Source organism: Papio anubis, chromosome 20 (assembly GCF_008728515.1).
Source record: "Papio anubis isolate 15944 chromosome 20, Panubis1.0, whole genome shotgun sequence".
NCBI lineage: Eukaryota > Metazoa > Chordata > Mammalia > Primates > Cercopithecidae > Papio > Papio anubis.
The window spans coordinates 5,964,379-5,986,295 of record NC_044995.1 but is presented as its reverse complement, the minus strand read 5'-3'; the positions used below and the strand labels follow the sequence as shown (position 1 = coordinate 5,986,295).

General features: G+C 48.9%; 1 protein-coding gene across 19 annotated transcripts; it reads right to left on the bottom strand.

Moving 5' to 3' along the window:
* Positions 1 to 1,655: 1,655 nt before the first annotated feature.
* On the bottom strand, positions 1,656 to 20,528 carry SIGLEC9 (sialic acid binding Ig like lectin 9). Of its 19 annotated transcripts, XR_002519031.2 has the most exons (9): positions 20,009 to 20,528; positions 19,528 to 19,806; positions 19,277 to 19,324; positions 18,169 to 18,426; positions 17,422 to 17,509; positions 16,955 to 17,051; positions 7,269 to 7,584; positions 5,812 to 5,945; positions 4,536 to 5,677 (listed from the first exon to the last, which is right to left on the bottom strand). XR_002519031.2 is itself a non-coding variant. In XM_021931361.2 (7 exons), exons 1-7 carry the CDS (start codon positions 20,439 to 20,441, stop codon positions 1,923 to 1,925), a joined length of 1,386 nt encoding a protein of 461 aa, XP_021787053.2. In that variant the 5' UTR covers positions 20,442 to 20,528; the 3' UTR covers positions 1,656 to 1,922. The 19 variants fall into 19 exon arrangements, 14 of the variants coding, with proteins under 14 accessions (XP_021787053.2, XP_031515082.1, XP_021787056.2 ...); XR_002519030.2 differs by having other exon boundaries at positions 5,812 to 7,584; XM_021931361.2 differs by lacking the exons at positions 4,536 to 5,677; positions 5,812 to 5,945; positions 7,269 to 7,584 and adding an exon at positions 1,656 to 2,105.
* Positions 20,529 to 21,917: the final 1,389 nt, after the last annotated feature.

Sequence of the window (21,917 nt, the reverse complement as noted above, 5' to 3'; positions counted from 1 at the left end):
TTCCTGGTGGGTAAGAGAAGCTGGATGCTGCATGAGCTTCCCAGGGCTGAGGGAAGGGCAACTGGAAGCAAAGGAGGGGAGGAGGCTGGGGCCATCCCCATCCAGGGGCACAGCCAGAAACTCCCAGAGCAAGGGTTGGGGAGAGGGGAGGAGGCAGGACCCTCTGCAGGTCTTTCATGAGGTCACACACCTGGAAATGTCTTACCCCTAGACACAGCCCTGCACAGCCCCACAGATGTGGTGTTACACTCACTCAGACATACACACACGCGCACACACACACGCACACACACCATGCATTTCTATCCACGTCCAGGTGCCAGGACCTTGTACCTCCACCCTGAGGTTCCCGTACTGACTTTCCCGTGGGTGTGAATATTGGTCTCTGTCATGTTCTTGCTGTGTGATTTTGGGCAAGTAACTTCACCTCTCTGCACCTCCGAATTTCTTCATCTGCAAATGGGGTTAAAGTATGTGTCTTGCTTGGCTGCTGGGAGGCTTAAAGGTAACCCTGTCATAGTGCCTGGCATATAGTCGGTGTGAAGTAAATTACTATTATCATCCGCATTGTTATTGTTTCCCCTGGTAGTTAGTCCAGCAGTGCCAACTCCTTCCTCAGCTTCACCTGGCGGCCTCTTTCCCCCACACAATGGCATCTTCTTATAGCACCCTCGGAAATCTTTAAAAGTATGGAGATGTTGAGGACTCTTGGTGCAGAGGTGAAGCCCCCAGACCATCTCCTCCACCTCCTAGGGTCCCACGTGGGGAGGGATTGGGCTTGGACTTGGTGGGAAGTTGGGCATCTTCACCTCCCTCTACCTAGGACTCTCCCGTGTTTCTTATGGACCTGAGATGTGACTTCTTCCCTGATTTCTCCCCATAGGGCACATCAGCCTCCATGACTGTCCACCCCAGACCTAAGGACAAGACCAGAAGGGCAAGCAGGTGAGGAGAAGGTGATGGAGAAGGGCTGGGGGTCTCCATAGGACCTGTGAGGCTGGAAAGGGTCCAGGGTCTTTCTGGAAAGGACTGGCAAGAGAGGGACCCAGCCCAGTCACACCAAGGTCTGGAGATGGGGGCTCCTGGGGGAGGTCTGCAGACCCATTCGGGGCCCTGGGGATGAAATCATGGGCAGCATGGTCATTGGAGGCTCTATCCACTGATCAGAGCTATGCAGGCTGGGGCAGGCCATGCACAGAGCTGGGCTGTAATTTCAGGCGCCTCCTTTCTCAGAGAGCTCTGGCATGTCCAGGTTCTCAGATTCCTTCACCAGAGGCCATGGAGTCAACAGAGATGCTGCGAACTTATGGCCAAGGGGTGCCCAATCAGTGGTTGCTTTACTCAGTGCCAGGTGAGAGAAGATACCTCAGAATCAGGCAGGGATTAAATTCCAGCCCTGCCCTGAGAACCTGAGCGACCTGAACGCAGCCCCAGTGAGGCTCCCTCACCCGGATGCACCATGGAACCATCAAGTCAGCATGATTAGCATATGCGTCAGCTCAAATATTTATCTTTTTTTTTTGTGTGACAACATTTAAACTTCTCTCTTTTAGTTATTTTGAATTATTCAATACATGACTCTGTCATTTGAAACAACACAGATGAACTTAGAGGATGTTATGTTGAGTGAAATAAGCCAGGCACAGAGAAACAAACACGTTACGATCTCATTATATTTGGAATCTAAAATAGACATCCTCAGAGAAGTAGAGAGGAGAATCATGGGTACCAGAGGCTGGGGCGGGGAGTGTGGACTGATTAGATGGGGAAAGGCAGGCATGCATTTTCAGTTAGACAGGAGGAATAAGCTCTGATGTCCTGTTGCACAGCTTCGAGGGCTGTTAATTCTACAGGAATCGGCCTCGGACTCCTTTACTGGCGGGGTTGTGAACCCTCAAACAAGCCCAAGTCTCTGCAGTTTCTCACTTGGGGATCTTGATCTCTGAATACTCATTGTTGGTGGCCTCTTGTCCCCACAGGTCCTGAGGCCCCACCTTATGGAAGCTGAGGGATGCATACTGGATCTCTCCTTCCTCCCCTGAGGAGGGGGCAGCCAGGCCATGGTGTCGGGGGCTGTCGTCTGCCCAGGACTCAATCAAGGTACCCTGAATGGAGAGAGAGAAGGGAGTCAGAGCAGAGCAGTGGAAATAGGATAAGGCAGGGAGAGTCACAAGTTGTTTGATTGGTTGGTTGGTTTGGACATATCGCTCTGGATACAATTAAACTTCATGAGTTCCTGCCTCTATCCCATGTTCATATTATAGAAATCTCCTTCATTTATACTTTCCTGCAATATTTAACCCTTAATGAGCACCTCGTTTGGTGTTTATTCATCTTATTAACTTCCCACAACAACCCCATGAAGAAAGTAGCGTGCCCAAACTCCCTGTTATGCCAGGACCCAATCCAGTCCGTCCCTTCTGACCCCAAAGCCTGCAGTCCTGCTGAGGCCCTCTGTATGGGAGGCCCTGAGCCAGGTGCTGGATGGACTGTGGTGGACACAGTAGTGTTGGCCCTGACCTCCTGAAGCTCACTTTTTAATTAAGGGAAGTTGGCAAAAATGACTGTCAAACAAATGAATATCTATGTGTGAATTATAAGATGTGCAGGAAGAGGGTAAGTGAGAGAGAATCACAGGGCCTTGATTTGGATGGGGCCCCTGCCCTTAGGAAGCTCACAGTTTGGTGGTGTGGGGAGGACAAGTCAGTCAAAGAAATTATCAATGATAGAATGGATAAAGAAAATATGGTACCTATACACCATGGAATACTGTGCAGCCATAAAAAAGAATGAGATTATGTCTTTTGTGGGAACATGGATGGTGCTGGAGGCCATTATCCTTAGCAAATGAACACAGGAACAGAAAACCAAATACTGCATGTTCTCACTTATAACTGAGAGCTAAATTATGATAACTTATGAACACAAAGAAGAGAACAACAGACACTGGGGCCTACTTGAGGGTGGAGGGTGGGAGGAGAGAGAGGAACAGAAAAAAAGTAACGATGGGGTACTAGGCTTAGTACCTGAGTGACAAAATAATCTGTACAACAAACCCCTGTAACAAGAGTTTATGCATGTAACAAACCTGCACATGTACCCCCAAACCCAAAATAAAAGTTTTATAAAAAACTGTCACAATTACTGAGATTTTTGGCACCTTCTTAAATTTTGTACGCTAGGCTAGGACCTCACTCATCTCACGCTAATTCCAGCCCTACTGGAGAGGTAGATGTTTAAGAGACGAGAATGTGCAGGGCTGCAGTTATAAAGTTTGAGCTTTCTCTCTAGGTTAGAGCTTGTCAAACTAGAGTTCTTAGGACAAATTCAATCCACTGCTTGTTTTTATAAATAAAGTTTTATTGGCACACAGCCAGCTCACCATTTACACATGGTCTATGGCTAATTTCCTGCTATAAGAGTAGAGTTGAGGAGCTGCAATGAGACTGTGTAGCCCAGAAAGCCAAAAATATTTCCCATCTAGCCTTTCCAGATAGTGTTTACTGGCTTCTGCTCTAGACAGTGTTGGAAGTGGGAACAGCCATCCAAATGCAAAGAAACTGGTCAGTGATGGCTTCTGAACAATTCCTCCCATCAGGGCAAGAGACACAATAGGCAGGGAGGTGAGAAAGTCCAAGACAGAGATCCTCAGTCCTCAGCATTGAGAGGGTTTAGGATTCTTGGGGGTGGGAGCAATGCTAGCCATTCTTAGGGAGGAAAAATGCACAAGATTTGGTGAATGTGGGGCCATAGAGAAGAAAGGGAGGACAGAGAGGAGAAAACTCTTTCTCCATGCCTGGCCTGAGAGAAAGTAGGTAGGAGGGACTGTCATGCAGTTAGCAAGATGGGGAATCCTGCAGGGTCCTTTTATGTATGTTTGCTTTTCTTCGCTTCCCAAGGCTGCTAAATCTCTAGCCAGCGTCTGCCTTTTTGGGGGGGAAGGGGTGGAGGTGAGGTGAGGTGGGGACAGAGTCTCACTCTGTCACCCAAGCTTGAGTGCAGTGGCATGATCTTGGCTCACTGCAGCCTCAACCTTCTGGGTTCAAGCGATTCTTCTGCCTCAGCCTCCCTAGTAGCTGGGACTACAGGCACCCGCCACCATGCCTGGCTAATTTTTGTGTTTTTAGTAGAGATGGGGTTTCACCAGGTTGGTCAGGCTGGTCCCAAATTCCTGACCTCAAGTGATCCGCCCACCTTGGCCTCCCAAAATGCTGGGATTACAGGCATGAGCCAATGCGCCTGGCCAGTGTCTGCCTTTTTGATGGTTAAGTATGTTGCTTAGTTACTTTGACCAATCCCATAATTTTAAGTACATGGATAATATGCAGTCCATATGCATGAGCTTTAATGAGCTGATTATCATACAGGGTCAGGTTAAGGATACTTTTTCTCTCTAATGCACATGTCTAGCTCTGAAGAACTGCCCCTTGCTGGTTTGGTCCAGATCCTGCTGGCCACAGGGGTCCTTGCTTGCTTCTCTATCTTACTTTTTGTTTTGGCTGCTCAACTTCCGCCTCTTGCTTCTTGCTTACTTGTCCCCTCACCTTGCTTCTGCTCCTGCTTTTATTTATTCTGCTCTTTATCCAACTTTTAATTCTCTTTGCTATGCTCCTGCCTTATTTTTCTATTCTCCTCCTGCCTCAGAAGGGCTCTGGACCATGGCCCATCTCTTTCCCACAGTCCCCAATTGGCAATTAAAATCAGAAAAAAAATGGGAAGGAGAGACTTGAGGAAGCCATAGAATCTGTGGAAAGGAGGAACTTATGAACCACGTATGACCCAGGGGAGCTGACAAGCCCTCTACTCCCACTTCCACAATTTGGAGAGGAAGACATTAAGGTCCACAGTGACAAGTGCTATGGTCTGAATATGTCACCCCAAAATTCCTTTGTTGAAATTTGAATCCCCATGTGATAGTATTAGAAGGTATAATGTTTCGGGAGGCGATTAGGCTATGAGGACTCTGGGATTAGTCTAATGGGATTAGTTCCCAAATCTGAGAGACCCAAGGGAATTTGTACAGCCCTTCTACCACATGAGAACATAAGGAGAAGGCACCATCTATGAGGAAGCAAACGGTCTCCAGACACCAAACCTGCTGGCACCTTGGTCTTGGACTTCCCAGCCCCCAGAACTGTGAGAAATGAATTTCTGTTGTTTATAAACCAGTAGTTTGCTGTATTTTGTTGTAGCAGCCTGAATGGACAGAGATAGGAAGTGAATTGCCCAAATCACACAGGTCTCCTGGGCCCTGTCTCCTGTGCCAGTGTCTGCCCAGGAGACGCTTAATTAATTTTGTCTGCCCAGGACAGACTGGGCTGGGATGGGGGAAGCTGATGTTACTTGGAGAGTGGAAGAACTGTCAAGTCTCTCACATGAGATGAGGAAAGACATTTCATTCATTCATTTATTCATTCATTCATTCATTCATTCTGTATTCTGATTGTGAACACCCATGCTGTGCCTTGAGATTTCCAGCAAAGGGTAAGTGTTTGCCCAATCACTCCCTCCCAGGAGGGGAAGCTGCAGCATCTCAGTGGTCAGAAGGGCTGAGCCATGGCTGACAGTGATGTCCTGCATCTGTCCCGCAGGGCCGGGTGTCCACATCTGAGTTCTGTCTTGAGCAGGAGGTGCTCAGTCAGGCCTCTCAGCCCTGCTCCCCTGGGGGCCTCCACACCTGCAGAGCCAACACAGGCCTCAGATTAGCATTGGCCACTTCAATTCTAACTCAGGCGGGACAGGACAGCTCAGCCCCATCTGGAACTTGGGGGCCAATCCTCAGCTTCCCCAGAAAAGAGCAGGCCTGCTCACCTGGAGCAGTAGCGCCAGGTGAGGCCATAGGTGAAGGGGAAGCCAGTGCCCATGAGGGCCTCTTGATTAGGTGAGATCCAAGGGTTGGGAGACCTCCTGATCTTCACTCACGTGTCTGCACCCAGCGTGGCTTCCTGGGAGTGGCGAGAAGAGGGTGAGGTTCTGTTCCTAGGTCTAGGCCCCTCTCACAGCCCAACACCTGACCAGGCTGTCTGCCCCGGCACCCGTCCGGAAGCTCCCTCTGCACAGAGAGGCTCAGGGAAATGTGCTGGGAGCCCAGGGGGTGCTGAGCCTCACAGGCGAGGTCCCCTCCACCTCCAGTCCCTTTCTGGGGCAGCTCCAGGGTCCCAGTTGCTGAGAGCCAGGAGAGATTCAGTGTTCTTCCCTCCTGACACCAGCTCAGTGAGGCAGGGGAGTTGTTGTCAGTCACACAGACCAGGCCCAGGGACTGACCCTCCAGGACAGGCAGCGAGGTGCCATTGCTCAGGGTCTTCAGGGCTGAGTGAGGAAGACAGTGAGCGCAGGGAGGGTGGAGCTGAGAGGCCGTCTCTCCCGCAACCCCACGCAAACAGAAAGAGGAGACACCTGACTGTGTGACACATACTCACGAATGCAAATCCAGGTGTTCAGAAAGCTGAAAGACCCCGCAGGGAAAGAGGCTGAGCTGAGACTAGTGGGGGAGTTGGTCATATTAACAGGTGGCTAAGGGCACCTCAGGTGGAGGGGAAAAAGCACAGGCCGTGAGACAGCCTGGCAGATGAAGGGCCCTGCAAATATGTCTGGGGTCTTCAGGGGGAGATTGGAGGTGCTGGGACATGATCAGCTGAGGAGCTTGGACTAAGGGTTCCAGGGAACCAGAGAGGGCTCTGAGCAGGGAAGAGGCAGCGTCAGCTCTGGCTGCAGGAAAATTTTTCAGGGCTTGTGCTGTGAGGGCCACAGCAAGGAGGCGAGAGGCTTCAGACCAGGACGTTGGGTGGGAAGTGGAGCAATGGTCAAGACCGAAAAGGGCCTGGCCATGCCGATGGAGGGGAGGAGACAGGGAATGGAGGGAGGAGGAAGGGCATGATGGCAGACATTTTTGGGGAAGTGAAGTTTACAGGAACCCCTGACTCATGAGTGGGGTGGTTGAAAACAGGAGGCAACTGGAATAAGTCCTGGTCCTGACTGGGATAACTGGAGAGGGGGGGATGGGGGATGGTGACACCATGTCCAAGAAGAGGCTCAAGGGGCAGAAGGTGGGACAGACATCAGGGCGGGGCTCACAGCTGAGCCACAGGGTGGATGTGCTCACTCAAGAAGCATGTGGAAGGGAAGGGGCAGCTCAGGGAATACGTGTCAGGCACTTTCCTGGGGCTGTCTTATCACAAGTTCCCTCAGCGTGGGAGGAACTGGCCTGAAAAAACAAGAGTAATCCCAACAGGAAGCCGGTGGGTAGGGGCAAAATGGTAATCACTCACAGAAATGCAACTTCAGACTTATGGGTGCCAGAGGTGGGAGGTTTCTGGAGATGAGCGTTTTTCCCTTCCCGTCCATGTAGATCTCAGTGAGGAACAGAGAAAGCAAAAAACTCCCCAGAGTCACCCCGGCCGATGTGTCTTTCGTACTTGAAAGAGTTTATGAAACACTGGAATTATTTCTGCCTTGCATATTCAGAAGAACTTGCCACTTAATTTTTTTTTTTTTTTTTTGCCTAGAAAATAACATTTGCTATTCAATCAGCTTTGTTATGAAACCACGGTCTTCTCCATAGGTAGCTCACAACATGACCTCCAGCTTCATCAAAGTGAGAAAGCAAGAAACAGCGAGAGAGAGAATGAGGCACAAGTTAGTCTTTTATAATGTGATCTTAGGCAGAACATTAGCAAGCAAGTTCACAAGACCCACGGCCACCCTGCAGCTGATGCACACCACGTTCAAGAACTCCCATCACCCACGGCCACCCTGCCAAAATGCTTTGTCAGCAACCCCTATTGGACCGTTGTTGCCAGTGGACCCCGAACACCTTGGTTGTTCCAGCATAGGAGGTTCTTAACCTTGAGGGGCCAGAAAAAAAAAAAAAAAAAGCCACGGGCCAGGTCCCAGGTCCCCGTGGTTAGAGCATGCAGCTTAGGAGTGCTGAGTTGAGCCTGGGCCCCTTGAAATCATCCAGAAACAAATGCAGTTGTCTAAGCCCAATTTATACCACTGTGAAACCCTCAAGGGCATCAGAGAATATAAAAGCAAAAAGCCCTATCCAAAGAACAGCAGCTTCAAAGATTAAAGGAACATCAGCCCACACAGATGAGAAAGAACCAGTGAAAGAAATCTGACACATCCAAAAGCCAGAGTATTTTAGCTTCAAGTGACCACACTATCTCCCCAGCAATGTTCTTAATGAGTCTGAAATGACTGAAATGACAGACATAGAATTCAGAATCTGGCAACAGAGATCACCGAGATTCAGGAGAAACTCGAAAACCGAGTCCAAGGAATGTAGGAAATCCAATAAAATGATTCAAGATCTGAAAGATAAAATAACCATTTTAAGAGAGAACCAAACTGGTCTGTTATAGCTGAAAAACTGCAAAAATTTCATAATGCAAGTAGAAGTATTAACATCAGAAGAGATTAAGCTGAGAAAAGAATCTCAGAGCTCAAAGACCAGTTCTTTGAATCAACCCAATCAGACAAAAATAATAATAAAAAAAAGAATTTTTAAAAAATGATGAAAACCTCCAAGAAATATGGGATTATATAAAGAGACCAAACGTACGGCCCACTGGAATCCTGGAAAAAGAGAGACCCAGCAACTTGTAAAACATATTTGAGGATATCATCCACAAAAATGTCCCCAACCTTGCTAGAGAGGTTGACATATAAATTCAGGAAATTCAGAGAACCCCAGCAAGATACTATACAAGATTACCATCCCCAAAACACATAGTCATTAGATTTTCTAAGGTTCACATGAAAGAAAAAATATTAAATACAGCTAACAGGAAGAGGCAGGTCATGTACAAAGGGAACCCCATCAGGCTAACAGAAGAGCTTTTAGCAGAAATCAAATAAGTCAAAGACATTCGCGGCCTATATTTAGCATTCTTAAAGAAAACAAATTCCAGCCAAGAATTTCATACCCTGCCAAACTAAGCTTCATAAATGAAGGAGAAATAAAATCCCTTTCAGACAAACAAAAACTAAAAAAATTCATCACCACCGGACCTGACTTATGAGAGATCTTTTTTTTTTTTTTTTTTTTTGAGACGGAGTCTCGCTCTGCCGCCCAGGCTGGGGTGCAGTGGCCGGATCTCAGCTCACTGCAAGCTCCGCCTCCCGGGTTTACGTCATTCTCCTGCCTCAGCCTCCCGAGTAGCTGGGACTACAGGTGCCTGCCATCTCGCCCGGCTAGTTTTTTTTTTTGTAATTTTTAGTAGAGACGGGGTTTCACCGTGTTAGCCAGGATGGTCTCGATCTCCTGACCTCGTGATCCGCCCGTCTCGGCCTCCCAAAGTGCTGGGATTATAGGCTTGAGCCACCGCGCCCGGCCTGAGAGATCTTTAAGGGAGTGCCAAACACAGAAGTGAAAGAATGTTACATGCCACCACAGAAAGGTGTTAAGTGGTTAAATATATAACCCACTGACATTATAAAGCAACTATACAATCAAGTCTACATAACAACCAGCTAACAACATAATGACAGGATCAAATTCTCACATCTCAATATTGACATATCAATAATGCTTTCACTGGCTGTCCCTTTTGTACAGAGTCCAGCATGAGATGCGGAGGAAACAGGGATGCTTAATATAGCCAGATGGGGCTGACGTAGCTTCTGAGTTAAAAATACATCTTTCTTTGGGACAGAAGGAACCACATAATTTGCTCTAGTCCAGTTTGGTCCTAGCATCCAGGAAAGCAAAGATGCAATGTTCCAGAATACCCATATCAAAAAGTTAGAAAGATCTCAAATTAGCAACATAACATTACACCTAGAAGAATTAGAAAAACAAGAGCAAGTCAACCCCAAAGCTAGTGGAAGAAAACAAATAACCAAAATCAGAGCTGAAGTGAATAAAATTGAGATACGAAAATTCATACAAAAATCAACATACCCAAAAGCTGGCGCTTTGAAAGAACAGATAAGATTGATAGATCACTAGCTAGTCTAGTAAAAAAGAGGGAACCAAAACCTTTCATCATTTAAGAGTTTTTGATTTCTCTTTCATGAAAGGTAAATTTACATACAGTGAAATACATAGATTTTATTTGCATAATTCAATGTGTTTTGATAAATACATAACCACGTAATCACTATCCCAATGAAGACACAGAATATTCCCAGGACTGGCTGGGCGTGGTGGCTCACGCCTATAATCCCAGCACTTTGGGAGGCAGAGGCAGGTGGATCACAGAGTCAAGAGATCAAGACCATCCCGGCCAACATGGTGAAACCCCATCTCTACTAATTTATTCAAGCTGTTGCATGTATTATATATTGTTTGTTATTATATATTGATGAGTATTATGCCGTTACATGGAAACACCACACTGTGGTTATTTGTTCACCTGTTGATGGGTATTTGAGTTGATACCACCTTTTGGCTATTATAAATAATGCTACTAGAAGTGTTCCTGTCCAGGTCTTTATGTGGACTTTTGCTTTCACCCTTCTTGAGTGAGCACCTGGCAGCAGAATTGTTGGGCCATAGGGTTGATATAGTGTGTGAAACTGTCTACAAAACTGCCACTTTTTTTTTTTTTCCAAAATGGTCGTACTATTTGCATCTCCACGGGAAATATATGAGATTTCCAGTTCCTCCACATCCTCTCCAACATTTGGTGCACTCGAGCTTTGTAATTTTAGCCATTCCAGGAGATGTGGCAGGGCATCTCATGGTGACTTCAATTTTTATTTCCTGATGTCAGTGGTGTTCAAAACCTTTTCATGTACTCGCTGGAATTTGCATCTTTTCTCTTGTGGAATATATAATCAAGCCTTTTTGCCCATGATTGAAATTGGCACATGATTGACTGTCCAGGCACAGTGGCTCATGCCTCTAATTCCAGCGCTTTGGGAGGCCGAGGTGGAAGGATTGCCTGACGCCAGGAGTTCAAGACCAACCTGGGCAGCATAATGAGCCCCTGCCTCTGTAAAACCAAAGTTAGCCAGGTGTGCTGCCACATGTCTGTAATCCCAGCTACTCGGGAGACTGAGGCAGGAGGGTCCCTCAAGCCTTTTTTTAGGCATATATTATAAATTACATGTATAAAATTCTCTCCCAGATGTGGCTTGCCTTTTCATTTCCTTAATCATATGTTTTGAGGAACAGGGATGTTTTCAATTTAGGTGAGGTCTCATTTATATACTTTTTTTCATACTTGACATTTTGAATGTGTTCTAAGCAATTATTGGATACCCATAGATACCGTCTAATTTTTCTTCTAGAGCAGCACTGTTCAGGAGAAATAAAATGTAAGCCACATATGTAATGTTAATTTTTTTTAGCAGCCACAACAAAAAAGCAACAAGAAACAGGTGAAATTACTTTCAATTTTATATATATATATATATATATTTTTTTTTTTTTTTTGAGATGGAGTCTCACTCTGTCACCAAGTTGGAGTGCAGTGGCACGATCTTGGCTCACTGCAAGCTCCGTCTCCCGGGTTCACGCCATTCTCGTGCCTCAGCCTCCCAAGTAGCTGGGACTACAGGCACCTGCCACCTTGCCCATCTAATTTTTTGTATTTTTAGTAGAGATGGGGTTTCACTGTGTTAGCCAGGATGGTCTCAATCTCTTGACCTCGTGATCTGCCTGCCTTGGCCTCCCAAAGTGCTGGGATTACAGGTGTGAGCCACCACACCCAGTCTCAATAATATTTTATTTAACCTGATACATCCAAAGTAGCATCCTATCAACATGTAATCAATTTTAAATATTAATTAATTAGATTTTTGTATTATTTTCTCACTAAATGTAGGACATTTCAAGTGCTCAGTAGCCACACGTGGCTAGTGGTTACCATATCAAACAGCACAGTCATACAAACATTATAGTCTCCACTTTTAGGTTTATGATTGGCTTCAGGCTAATTTTTTGTGTGTGATGTGAGAAAGGGCTCAATGCTCATTTTTACCAACCCTAATTTCACTTGTCCCACTAACATTTATCTTTTATTTATTTATTTTCAAGATGGGGTCTCACTCTGTTGCCAGGCTGGAGTGCAGTGGCACAATCTCGGCTCACTGCAACCTCCGCCTCTTGGGTTCAAGCAATTCTCCTGCTTCAGCCTCCCTAGTACCTGGGATTACAGGTACTAGACAATTTTTTTTTTTTTTTTTTTGTATTTTTTGTAGAGATGGTGTTTCACCATGTTATCCAGGCTGGTCTCGAACTCCTGACCTCAAGTGATCCACCCACCTCTGCCTCCCAAAGTGCTGGGATTACAAGTGTGAGCCACCGCACCCGGCCACCCACCAACATTTATTAAAAGTCTTTCCTGTCCCAATTGAATAGACTTGATGCTATTCAATTGACTGTATATGTGTGGGTCTATTTGTAGACTGTATTCTAGTCCACATCACACTCTCTGTATTACTCTAATGTTAAAGTCTGACTTCTCTAAATGTGTTTCTTATCACAATGATTTGGTTATTCTAGGCCTTTATGTGTTTATATGAATTTTAGAAACAATTTATCAATCTATAACTATATATGTGTATATATATAAACTTATATTTATAATATACACACATATACACTCATATATACTTATATATACATACATATACACACATACATATATAATATATATACACATAGGAATTTTGACGGGGATTAGCTAAATCAATATGCAGACAACTGATAGTTTAACCATTTTTGTCTTCCAATTCATGAATGTGATATATTTCTTCCTTCATTTGGGCCTTCCTTAAGTCTCTCAAAAATGCTCTATATTTTAGTTCATTTGTGTTGCTATAGAGTAATATCTGAGGCTGGGTAGTTTACAAAGAAAAGAGGTTTATGCAGCTTCTGGCTGCAGTGAACGCCAAGAATGAAGTACTCAGACAATTCCAGCTGAGCGGGAGGCCGGAGCAGCATCTCTGGAAGCGTGCCGCCCCAGAATCCGTCCGCCAAGTATTTATTGAAAGGGCTTGTTAAACCAAAATGTCCACCAGATGGCCTTTTGCGGTCGGGTCAGGAGACACATATGGCCTTGCGAAGACACTCAGACTACATTCTCAGGAGGCTGTTTTCAGTACTCCTTATCACACATTCCGTTCCTTTCCCTGTTTCCAGGGTCAAGGAGTTACAGTCTCATGCACAAACAACATACACACAGTGCCTCACTATTTTTCCATGCCTCGACCTCAAATGCCTTGTACATAAGCTTGAATAGGTTGCCATGCACCCCCCAACAGTTTATTTGACTCACGGTTCTGCACTATGTGCTTGGCACCAGCCTTTGCTTCTGGTGAGGGTCTCGGGAAGCTTCCACTCCTGGTGGAAGGCAAAAGGAAGTCTGCATGTGCAGACAATATGGCAAGAGAGGAAGCGTGGGCTGGGGAGGGGAGGTTCCAATGTCTTTTTAACAACCAGCTCTTGGAGAAACTCTCACAGGAAATAACAGAGTGAGAACTCCTTCGTTACCTTGAAGACAGCACCAAGCCATTCATGAGGGATCCAATCCCAGGACCTGAACACCACCCATTTGGCCCCACCTCCAACACTGGGCATCAAATATCAACAGGAGGTTTGGCAGGGCCTAACAAACCATATCCAAACCATAGCATAGGAATTTTTTTTTTTTTTTTTTTTGAGACAGACTCTTGCTCTGTCGCCCAGGCTAGAGTACAATGACACGATCTCAGCTCACTGCAACCTCTGCCTCCCGGGTTCAAGCAATTCTCCTGCCTCAGCCTCCCAAGTAGCAGGGACTACAGGCATACACCACCTCACCTGGTTAATTTTTGTATTTTTAGTAGAGATGGGGTTTCACCATGTTGGCCAGGCTGGTCTTGAACTCCTGACCCGAAGAGATTCACCTGCCTCAGCCTCCCAAAGTGTTGGGATGACAGACGTGAGCCACCACACCCAGCTCGCATATGATTTTTTTTTTTTTTTAATTTTTTGAGATGGAATCTTGCTCTGTCACCCAGGCTAGAGTGTGGTGGCACGATCTCGGCTCACTGCAAGCTCTGACTCCCGGGTTCACGCCATTCTCCTGCCTCAGCCTTCAGAGTAGCTGGGACTACAGGTACCCGCCACCACACCCGGCTAATTTTTGAATATTTAGTAAAGACGGGGTTTCATCGTGTTAGCCAGGATGGTCTCGATCTTCTGACCTTGTGATCCGCCCACCTCGGCCTCCCAAAGTGCTGGGATTACAGGCGTGAGCCACCGCGCCCGGCCGTGATTTTTAAAAAATTGTTCCTTGGTACTTTACGGTTTTTTGATGCTACCGTAAATGGGCAAGAGTCCAGATTTAGGGAAGTGTTAGTGCCTCCTCCAGTCCTTTGATTCCTTCTCATCAGGGCTACTGCATAAAGTGACTGTTGTGAGATGTTCCTTTCCTCGTTCGGGTGCTGCATGTAGGTGAATTTTTTTGGATCATATTTAATTTGCCAGATGATCCTTTGACTCTTTGGAAACGTTTCTCATTCCCTGGGTCTGGCTTTAGAGGAGGGAGATCATGAGCTGCTGCTTCACTCTCTCCCTCAGCTCAACCCCGAAGTCCAATCCTTGAACTCCATTTTCAAAGACGGAGGCAGATGAAGGCCCAGGAGGAGGGCATTCTAGGAGGAGGGTCCCCAGTGTTCAAGGACTGAGGTATGAACCAACAGAACATGTTGCAAATGATTTGGAAAAGGCCAGAGGGACCAGTGGGTTCAGTGGTGAGGATGGAGGAGTGGACTGAGGTTGGAGAGTGATGTCATGAAGAGGATGTGATCGGAGGTTCAGGATCCAGGAGCCATGGATGGGCTGTGAGCAGCGCAGAGAGAGCTCAGTGTATCCTAAAGACTCCCATTGGACTGTGCACAATACGTAGACTACAGAGAGCAAGGAGGCCTAGCAGTCACAAGGAGGGGAGATGAGGCCGAAGAGGTGGGCAGGATCCAGATGCTACCCAGACCTGATTTGCAGGCTGAGGTCATTTCCTGGAAAATTGCAGAATCACTATTTTGCAGGCAAGTGACACAGACATATAGGTACCAGTTGCCACCAGAATCAGGAGAGGTTCCCAGCAGGACCTTTGTGTTCAAAGCACAGCGATTCATCAATGCTCAGCATACACCTGTGCCAGGAGCTCTGATGGGATGTGGCTCCTGGAATGACCACAACCTTGCAAGTAGGGCTTCTCATTCCTGTTTTCCAGAGCAAGAAACCAAGGTACAGAGAGGTAGGAATTTGTCTGTCTTTTAGTCAAAAAAATAAAAAGGACGGCACAGTGTGGATTCAGGTTGGAGATACTTTGACTCCAAAGCCTGTGTGCTTTTCACTATGTGCCTAGCTCATCACTTTGAGGGCTGTTAATTCTACAAGAACCAGCCTCTGACTTCTCCCTTGCCTGGAGGGGCTGTGATCGCTCAATCAGGCTGAGTCTCTGCAGTTTCTCATTTGTGGATCTTGATCTCCGAGTACTCGGTGTTAGTGGCCTCCTGTCCCTGCAAGTCCCGAGGCTTCACCGTCTGGAAGCTGAGGGATGCATACTGGAGCTCTTCTTCCCCCACTGAGGAGCGGGCAGAAGCTGGGGGAGGCTGTTCTGGGGGACTGTCTTCTGCCCAGGGTTCAGTCAGGGACCCCTGAGACATGGGAGAGAGAAGGGAGTCAGAGCAGAACAGAGAGGCTGGGCGCAGTGACTCACGCCTGTAATCCCAGCACTTTAGGAGGCTGAGGCGGGCGGATCACCTGAGGTCAGGAGTTCAAGAGCAGCCTGGCCAACTTGGTGAAACCCTGTCTCTACTAAAAATACAAAATTAGCCAAGTGTGGTGGTGGACACCTGTAATCTCAGCTACTCAGGAGACTGAGGCAGGCGAATCGCTTGAACCTAGGAGGTGGAGGTTGCAGTGAGCCAAGATTGTGCCACTGCACTACAGCCTGGGTGACAGAGCGAGACTCCATATCAAAAAACAAAAACAAACAAAAAAATGCACTTGAGGCAAGAGCCTCACTCACTTCACCCTTGTTCTTGCCCTAGTGGAGAGGTAGGTGCTTAAAAGGTCAGAATGTGGCCGGGCACGGTGGCTCACACCTGTAATCCCAGCACTTGCGGAGGCTGAGGCGGGCGGATCACAAGGTCAGGAGATCGACACCATCCTGGCTAACACGGTGAAACCCTGTCTTTACTATAAATACCAAAAAATTAGCCAGACGTGGCGGTGGGCGCCTGTAGTCCCAGCCACTCCGGAGGCTGAGGCAGGAGAATGGCTTGAACTCGGGAGGCAGAGCTTGCAGTGAGCAGAGATCGCGCCACCGCACTCCAGCCTGGGCGACAGAGCAAGACTCCAACTCAAAAAAAAAAAAAAAAGGTCAAAATGTGCACTGCTGCAGGTTATAGAGTTTGGGATTTTTACTCTAGATCAGGGGTTGTCAAACTACAGTATTTGAGTTATATCCAGCCCACTCTTTATGTTTGTGAATAAAGTTTTATTGGCACACAGCCATATTCATTTCTTTACACAGGGTATATGGCTTCTTTCTCGCTACAACAGCAGATATGCGGAGCTGCAATGAGACTGTGTGGCCCATGAAGCCAAAAATAGTTTCTATCTGTCGCTTAAAGATAATATTTGCTGGCTTCTGCTCTAGACGGTATTGAGGGGTCGGGGAACAGCTGTTCAAATGCAGAGGAACTGGATGATGATGCCTTCTGGACAGTCCCCCCAGTCAGGAAAGGAGAGGTGACAGGCAGGGAAGTGAGGGAGCAAAAGACAGAGATCCTCAGGCCTCAGCAATGAAGGGTCAGGATGGGGGTAGGGACAATGCAAGCTGTTCTTAGGGGAGGAAACCAACCAAACATTGTGAATTTGGGGCTACAGAGAAGAAAGGAAGAACAGAGAGGAGGTAACTTTGGCTATGCCCAGCTGATTAGTCCTGGGGGTCATCCTGTGGGAGGTGTCCAGGCTGGATGCTGGCTGTGGAGAGTCCACAGCACTCACCTGAGAGGCTGAGCCCCTGACGGCGTTTGCATCCTCTATGGCCATATCCCCCACGCCCACGACTGGCCTTGCTGATTTCTTCCTGCAGGACCTCACTCTGAGTGAAGAGACCAGACAGCCTTTCAGTGTGGTCAGATCGGGGTGCAGTGGACAGACCAGGTACCCCCATGTGTTTCCTATTAAGAGACTGCAGGGGTGACTGAGGTGGGAAAGCAGTGGTCCAGTCTTAGAGACCCCAAGGTTGAGAATAGAGACTCTCTTCTCCTGGACAGTGGGTACCAAGGTTTGCTACAGACTCAAAGCTCCTCAAACACAGGCCCACATGGAATTCTCACCATGAACCTGTGACCTCCTTCTTGCCCCGAGCTCTTGACCCATCCGGGTCCCTCCAGCTCTGGCTTCAGGGATCCAGCTCCCAGCCCGCCCTCCCCCAGGGCTCTCCCTCCCTTCCTAAGGTCCATGCTCACACAACGAAGATGACGAAGAAGGACAGGAAGACCAGGGCTGTGGCTCCAGCTCCGACTGCCCCCTGAGTCACTCCTATTGTGGCTTTACCTGTTGACAGATTGGAGTTATTTTTGTGATATATCACAGAGAATTGGGTCTCTTCTCCTCCTCCTCCCACTTCCTGTAGGGTCCTATACGTCTATTTCCACTTCCCCTTCCCAGACACAAAGAACAGAAATGAGAGAGAGAAGGACATGGAGAGACTCTTCCTGAGGCCAGTGAGGCATGCAAGTGCCAGCCATTCCTTTTTTTTTTCTTTACGATGTTAATATTTTATCCATCAATGAATTTGTTTTGCATTCAATGTTTACTGTTTTTAAAAGATGATTGCATTGCTGTATGATTTCATTTGATTGCTAACTTGTTGGGCTTTTTCTTTTTTTTTTTAATTTGATGCTCAAGGCAAGTACCTCAGTTGTGTGACTCCAGTTCAGCCCTGCAAAGAAAGGCGCTTGTCTCCCTAAACACACCTGTCCAGGCCCCATCCTCTCCCCTCTGAGATCTACTCCTGCCCTCTCCCCACCCCACAACACTTCCCTGACAGGAAGAGGACAGTGGTGCTGTGGGTCCCAGGAAAGTGCTCACAGCTGAGCACAGACCAGAGCGGGGCTCCTCTCTGAAGGTCAGGGGGCCGCTCAGTGGTCACTGAGGGTGGAGAAGGTGTGTTCTCCTCCTCCAACTCCTCCCCAGCACACCGGTGCACTCACTCTGCAGGGAGACGTTCAGGGAGACCTGCTGAGAGCCCAGAAGGTTCTGAGCTCTGCAGGTGAATTCCTCTTCATCCCTCAGGTGCACCCGAGGCAGCTCCAGCACCCCCGGGTTTGAGGGCTGTGAAGGGCACAGGGTCAGGCCTCTCCAGCTCAGGCTCAGCCTGGCAGGCGGATTGCTGTCAACTGCACAGACCAGGCGCAGAGACGGGCCCTCTGGGACTGAAAGAGATGAGCCATTTCCCAGGACTGTGGATACTATAGAAAAAGAGACAGAGGGTCAGAGAAGTACATAGATCTGGAGAAAAAGGAAGGATACAGAAAGAGACTGATGACAGCAACTGACAGACATAGACTGAAGTTCCAGACACATGCACTTCCACCACTGACTGTCGGGAATGTGAACACATAACGTAGCTGCATTTTGCTTTTAGGAACTTAACCCACAGACTTAGATATTCCTGTGGAAGTAGATACAAGATTGTTCATTGCCGTGTTCCTGCCATAGGATAAAATGAGTGCCATGATCTTCCATTAGGAGATGCCACAAAATCAGAGTCCATCCGTGCAGCGGAATCACACACAGCCCTAGAGGAGGGTGCGGACCGTCTCACTACGGACACCAAACCGCCTCTGATCCTCCAGGTGCACACACCAAGGCTCAGGGCAGCCTGGATGGACAGTGGCTGGTTCTGGGTAGGGGGCAGGCATCAGAGGACAGACTCTGCTCTGCAATTTGAATTTTTGCCCATGGGCATTTATCACCTGTCCAGAAGTACTTATATCAGAACTATCGGAAATAAACAGGTAAGGGTGGAGGTGTATTCAGGAGATGCATGAGAAGGAACTTCAGAGCCTGGCCCTGCTGTGTGAATGCCTCCCTGTTCTTGTTTGAGGCCGAAGGGAGGTGTGTGTGTGGGGGGGTCCAAGAGTGGTGATGGGAGGATGGGAACAGGTGGCCTTGGGGCCTAAGGACACAGAGGGGCCCTGAGTTCACCCACAAGGGCATCTCTGTTTCCCAAAGTGAGTTCAGGTTGAGGAATAACCCAGCCCCATCCTGACCTGAAGGCCCTGCGCCTCCAGCCCCAGGGAGGAGGCTCCATCCTACCTGTGTCATTTCCTTGGAAGACAGTCATGGTCAAGTTCTGAGGGGGGTCTGGGACAGAAAGACATGGAGACCCGCATCACTGTGGGCTGGGAACACTGGCCCTGTCTGTCCCCAGGAGCCGCATAAACAGGGAAGACAGAGCCATTGTCCTCCTGACCCTGCAACCAGCCCAGATTCCGGGACCCAGCACCCTGTGTCCAGGCTTGACGCTCACCCCATCAGGGACCCAGGCGTCCTGGCCCAGCACTCACAGGACACGTTGAGGTGGATGGTCTTGTTCGTGGTCACACTGGCCCCAGGGAAGGTCACCTGACAGGTGAGGCTGGTGCCGTGGTCCTGGGGCTGTGGGATGAGGGTGAGCACCGAGGAGCGGGTGGTGGAGGGGTCCAGGGGAGACACGGAGGTCCCCATCCAGGAGATCATAGGGGGTGTCCCCTGCTCACAGGCCCAGGGCACAGAGCAGGTCAGATTCTGGGGGCAGCCGGACTCTAGGGTGCCTGGGATGAGGATGTTGGGCCTGTGTGTCAGGGCTGGTGAAGAGAGGGGGACTCAGGATCAGGACGGAGGATCCATGGTGCAGCACAGGGGGGAACTCAGGCTCTGGTCCAGCTCCTGCCCTGAGCCCAACTCACTTCACCCTCAGCCCTCTCCCGGGGCAGGGGCCCCATCCCAGCCTTTCCCTGCCGCCCCCATGACCTTTCCCTGTGGCCTTTCCTGGAGCCCGTGCCTTACCTGTCACATGCACAGAGAGCGGGGCATACTTATAATTCCATTTTGTCTTTCCTCTCTCCACACGAAAGAAGTACGTCCCTGCATCACTGCTTCTGGCGTCTCTGATGCTCAGGGTGCAATTCTTGGTCTGTGGGTCCCCAAGGAGGTGGAATCGGTCCCGAGTCTCCTCCCGCACTGCCCGAGCTGGGTTGTTTGTGGCCACTGGAGCATCCCGGTCTGTACGGGCCCCTGCCCGGAACCAGTAGCCATGAACTGGGTCAGAGGTAATCCAGGCATACCAGGGGCAGGAGAAAGAGCAAAGCACATGGACACACAGGCCCTGCTGCACCGTCACAGACTCCTGCATCGTCAGTGGGTAATCCTGGTTATTCCTCTGTCCCTCCACCCTCTCCCTCCCCCAGAGCAGGGGCAGCAGCAGCAGCAGCAGCAGCATGTCTGGGGTTGGAGGTGCCAGGGCCGCCAGGGAACGTCTGTTCCTCAGGGCTCTTCTCTCAGGAAGTGAGAGCTCAAGACTTACAGGAGGCCCCACAGGAAGACAGGGGTGAGGTCAGAACAGTGACCTCCCCAGAGGAGGAACTTCACACACAGACACTGTCAGGCCTGGGTCAGCCCTGGGAGATCCACCGTCCACTACCCCATGTTCACTCCTGGGCCCCTGAGGCCAGAGCAGGAGACAGACTCGCCCAGATTCCCACCCCATGCAGGGCCCACCCCACTTCCTGCCTGACTCTCAATGCTCTTCCCCTTAGCTGACATTTTCTGCAGGGTGAAAATGAGTCCCATCTGGCCAGACCCCTGAGTCACAGGCTGTGGATGTCTGTGTAGCTCAGAGGTGGGACTCGGGGCCATGAGAGACAGGGGTGCAGGTGGGGTGAGCAGGCAGCCTCTCATTCCCCCTGCCAGCAGGTACGAGGTGGGCACCCCCTTTCTGTACAATAAGGTCAACACAGCAGAGCCGGACACTGTCCCCAAGGAGTCACTGTGCAGAGGAGAGACACTGAGGCTCCTGACTTCTGAGCTGTCCATAGCAGGAGCTTCAGTGGGGGGCACAGGCAGGATGGGGTCACTCTCCCCTAGGTCGGGGGTTCAGTCTCAGGGGGACCGAGCAGAGGGACACGGGGCTGTGGAGGTGAGGATTTCGCCTGTTGATACACGCCAAGGACACAGAGGAGAGCCTGACTCGCAGGAGGTCTGGGAAACTGAGACTGTGATTGTTGTACTGTGGGGTTTGGAAGGGAGGAAATCCAGAAGGGAAGGGGCAGATTTCAAAAGGGAAGATACTTCTCCTTCCCTCACTGCTGTCTCAGCGCCACGAAGGATTTCTTCACCACCGATGTCTTGCTCAGCCACACTTCCCTGGTTACTCCAGAACACAAGGGGTCTGCTGGCCCCAGGGCTTTGCTTCTGCAGGCTCTGCTCCCGGGGGGCCAGGTGAACAGGAGATGTGGAGCGAGGACACCAGCCCTGGGGCGTCCACCCTCAGCGATGGGCAGGATTTCATGACAGAAGAAACGTGTCCCTGAATTCAACAGAAGATTTTTTGTAATTGTGTGGCTGGGCTGGGAGGAACTGGGAGTGTCCTGTGTGGTGGAGCCTCCTTAGACCAATGTCAGTTTTCTAGAAATAGTTTTGGGAGAAATATAAGCCATATAGATAAAAATATCTTCCCCCCAAGAAAAAAAATCTCAGTCGTTTACACATATGAACACACTTAGAGAAACAGAACACTGGGGACACCGCAGCACCTCCCCTTTGTTACCCCACTTCCTGTCAGCCACACCCCCACTTTCTACTGAAGGAGCCCCTGCCTCACTTTAACGCTAATGGTCTCCAGGCTTTTCTTTCTTTCTTTTTTTTTGAGACAGAGTCTGGCTCAGTCGCCCAGGCTGGAGTGCAGTGGCGCGATCTC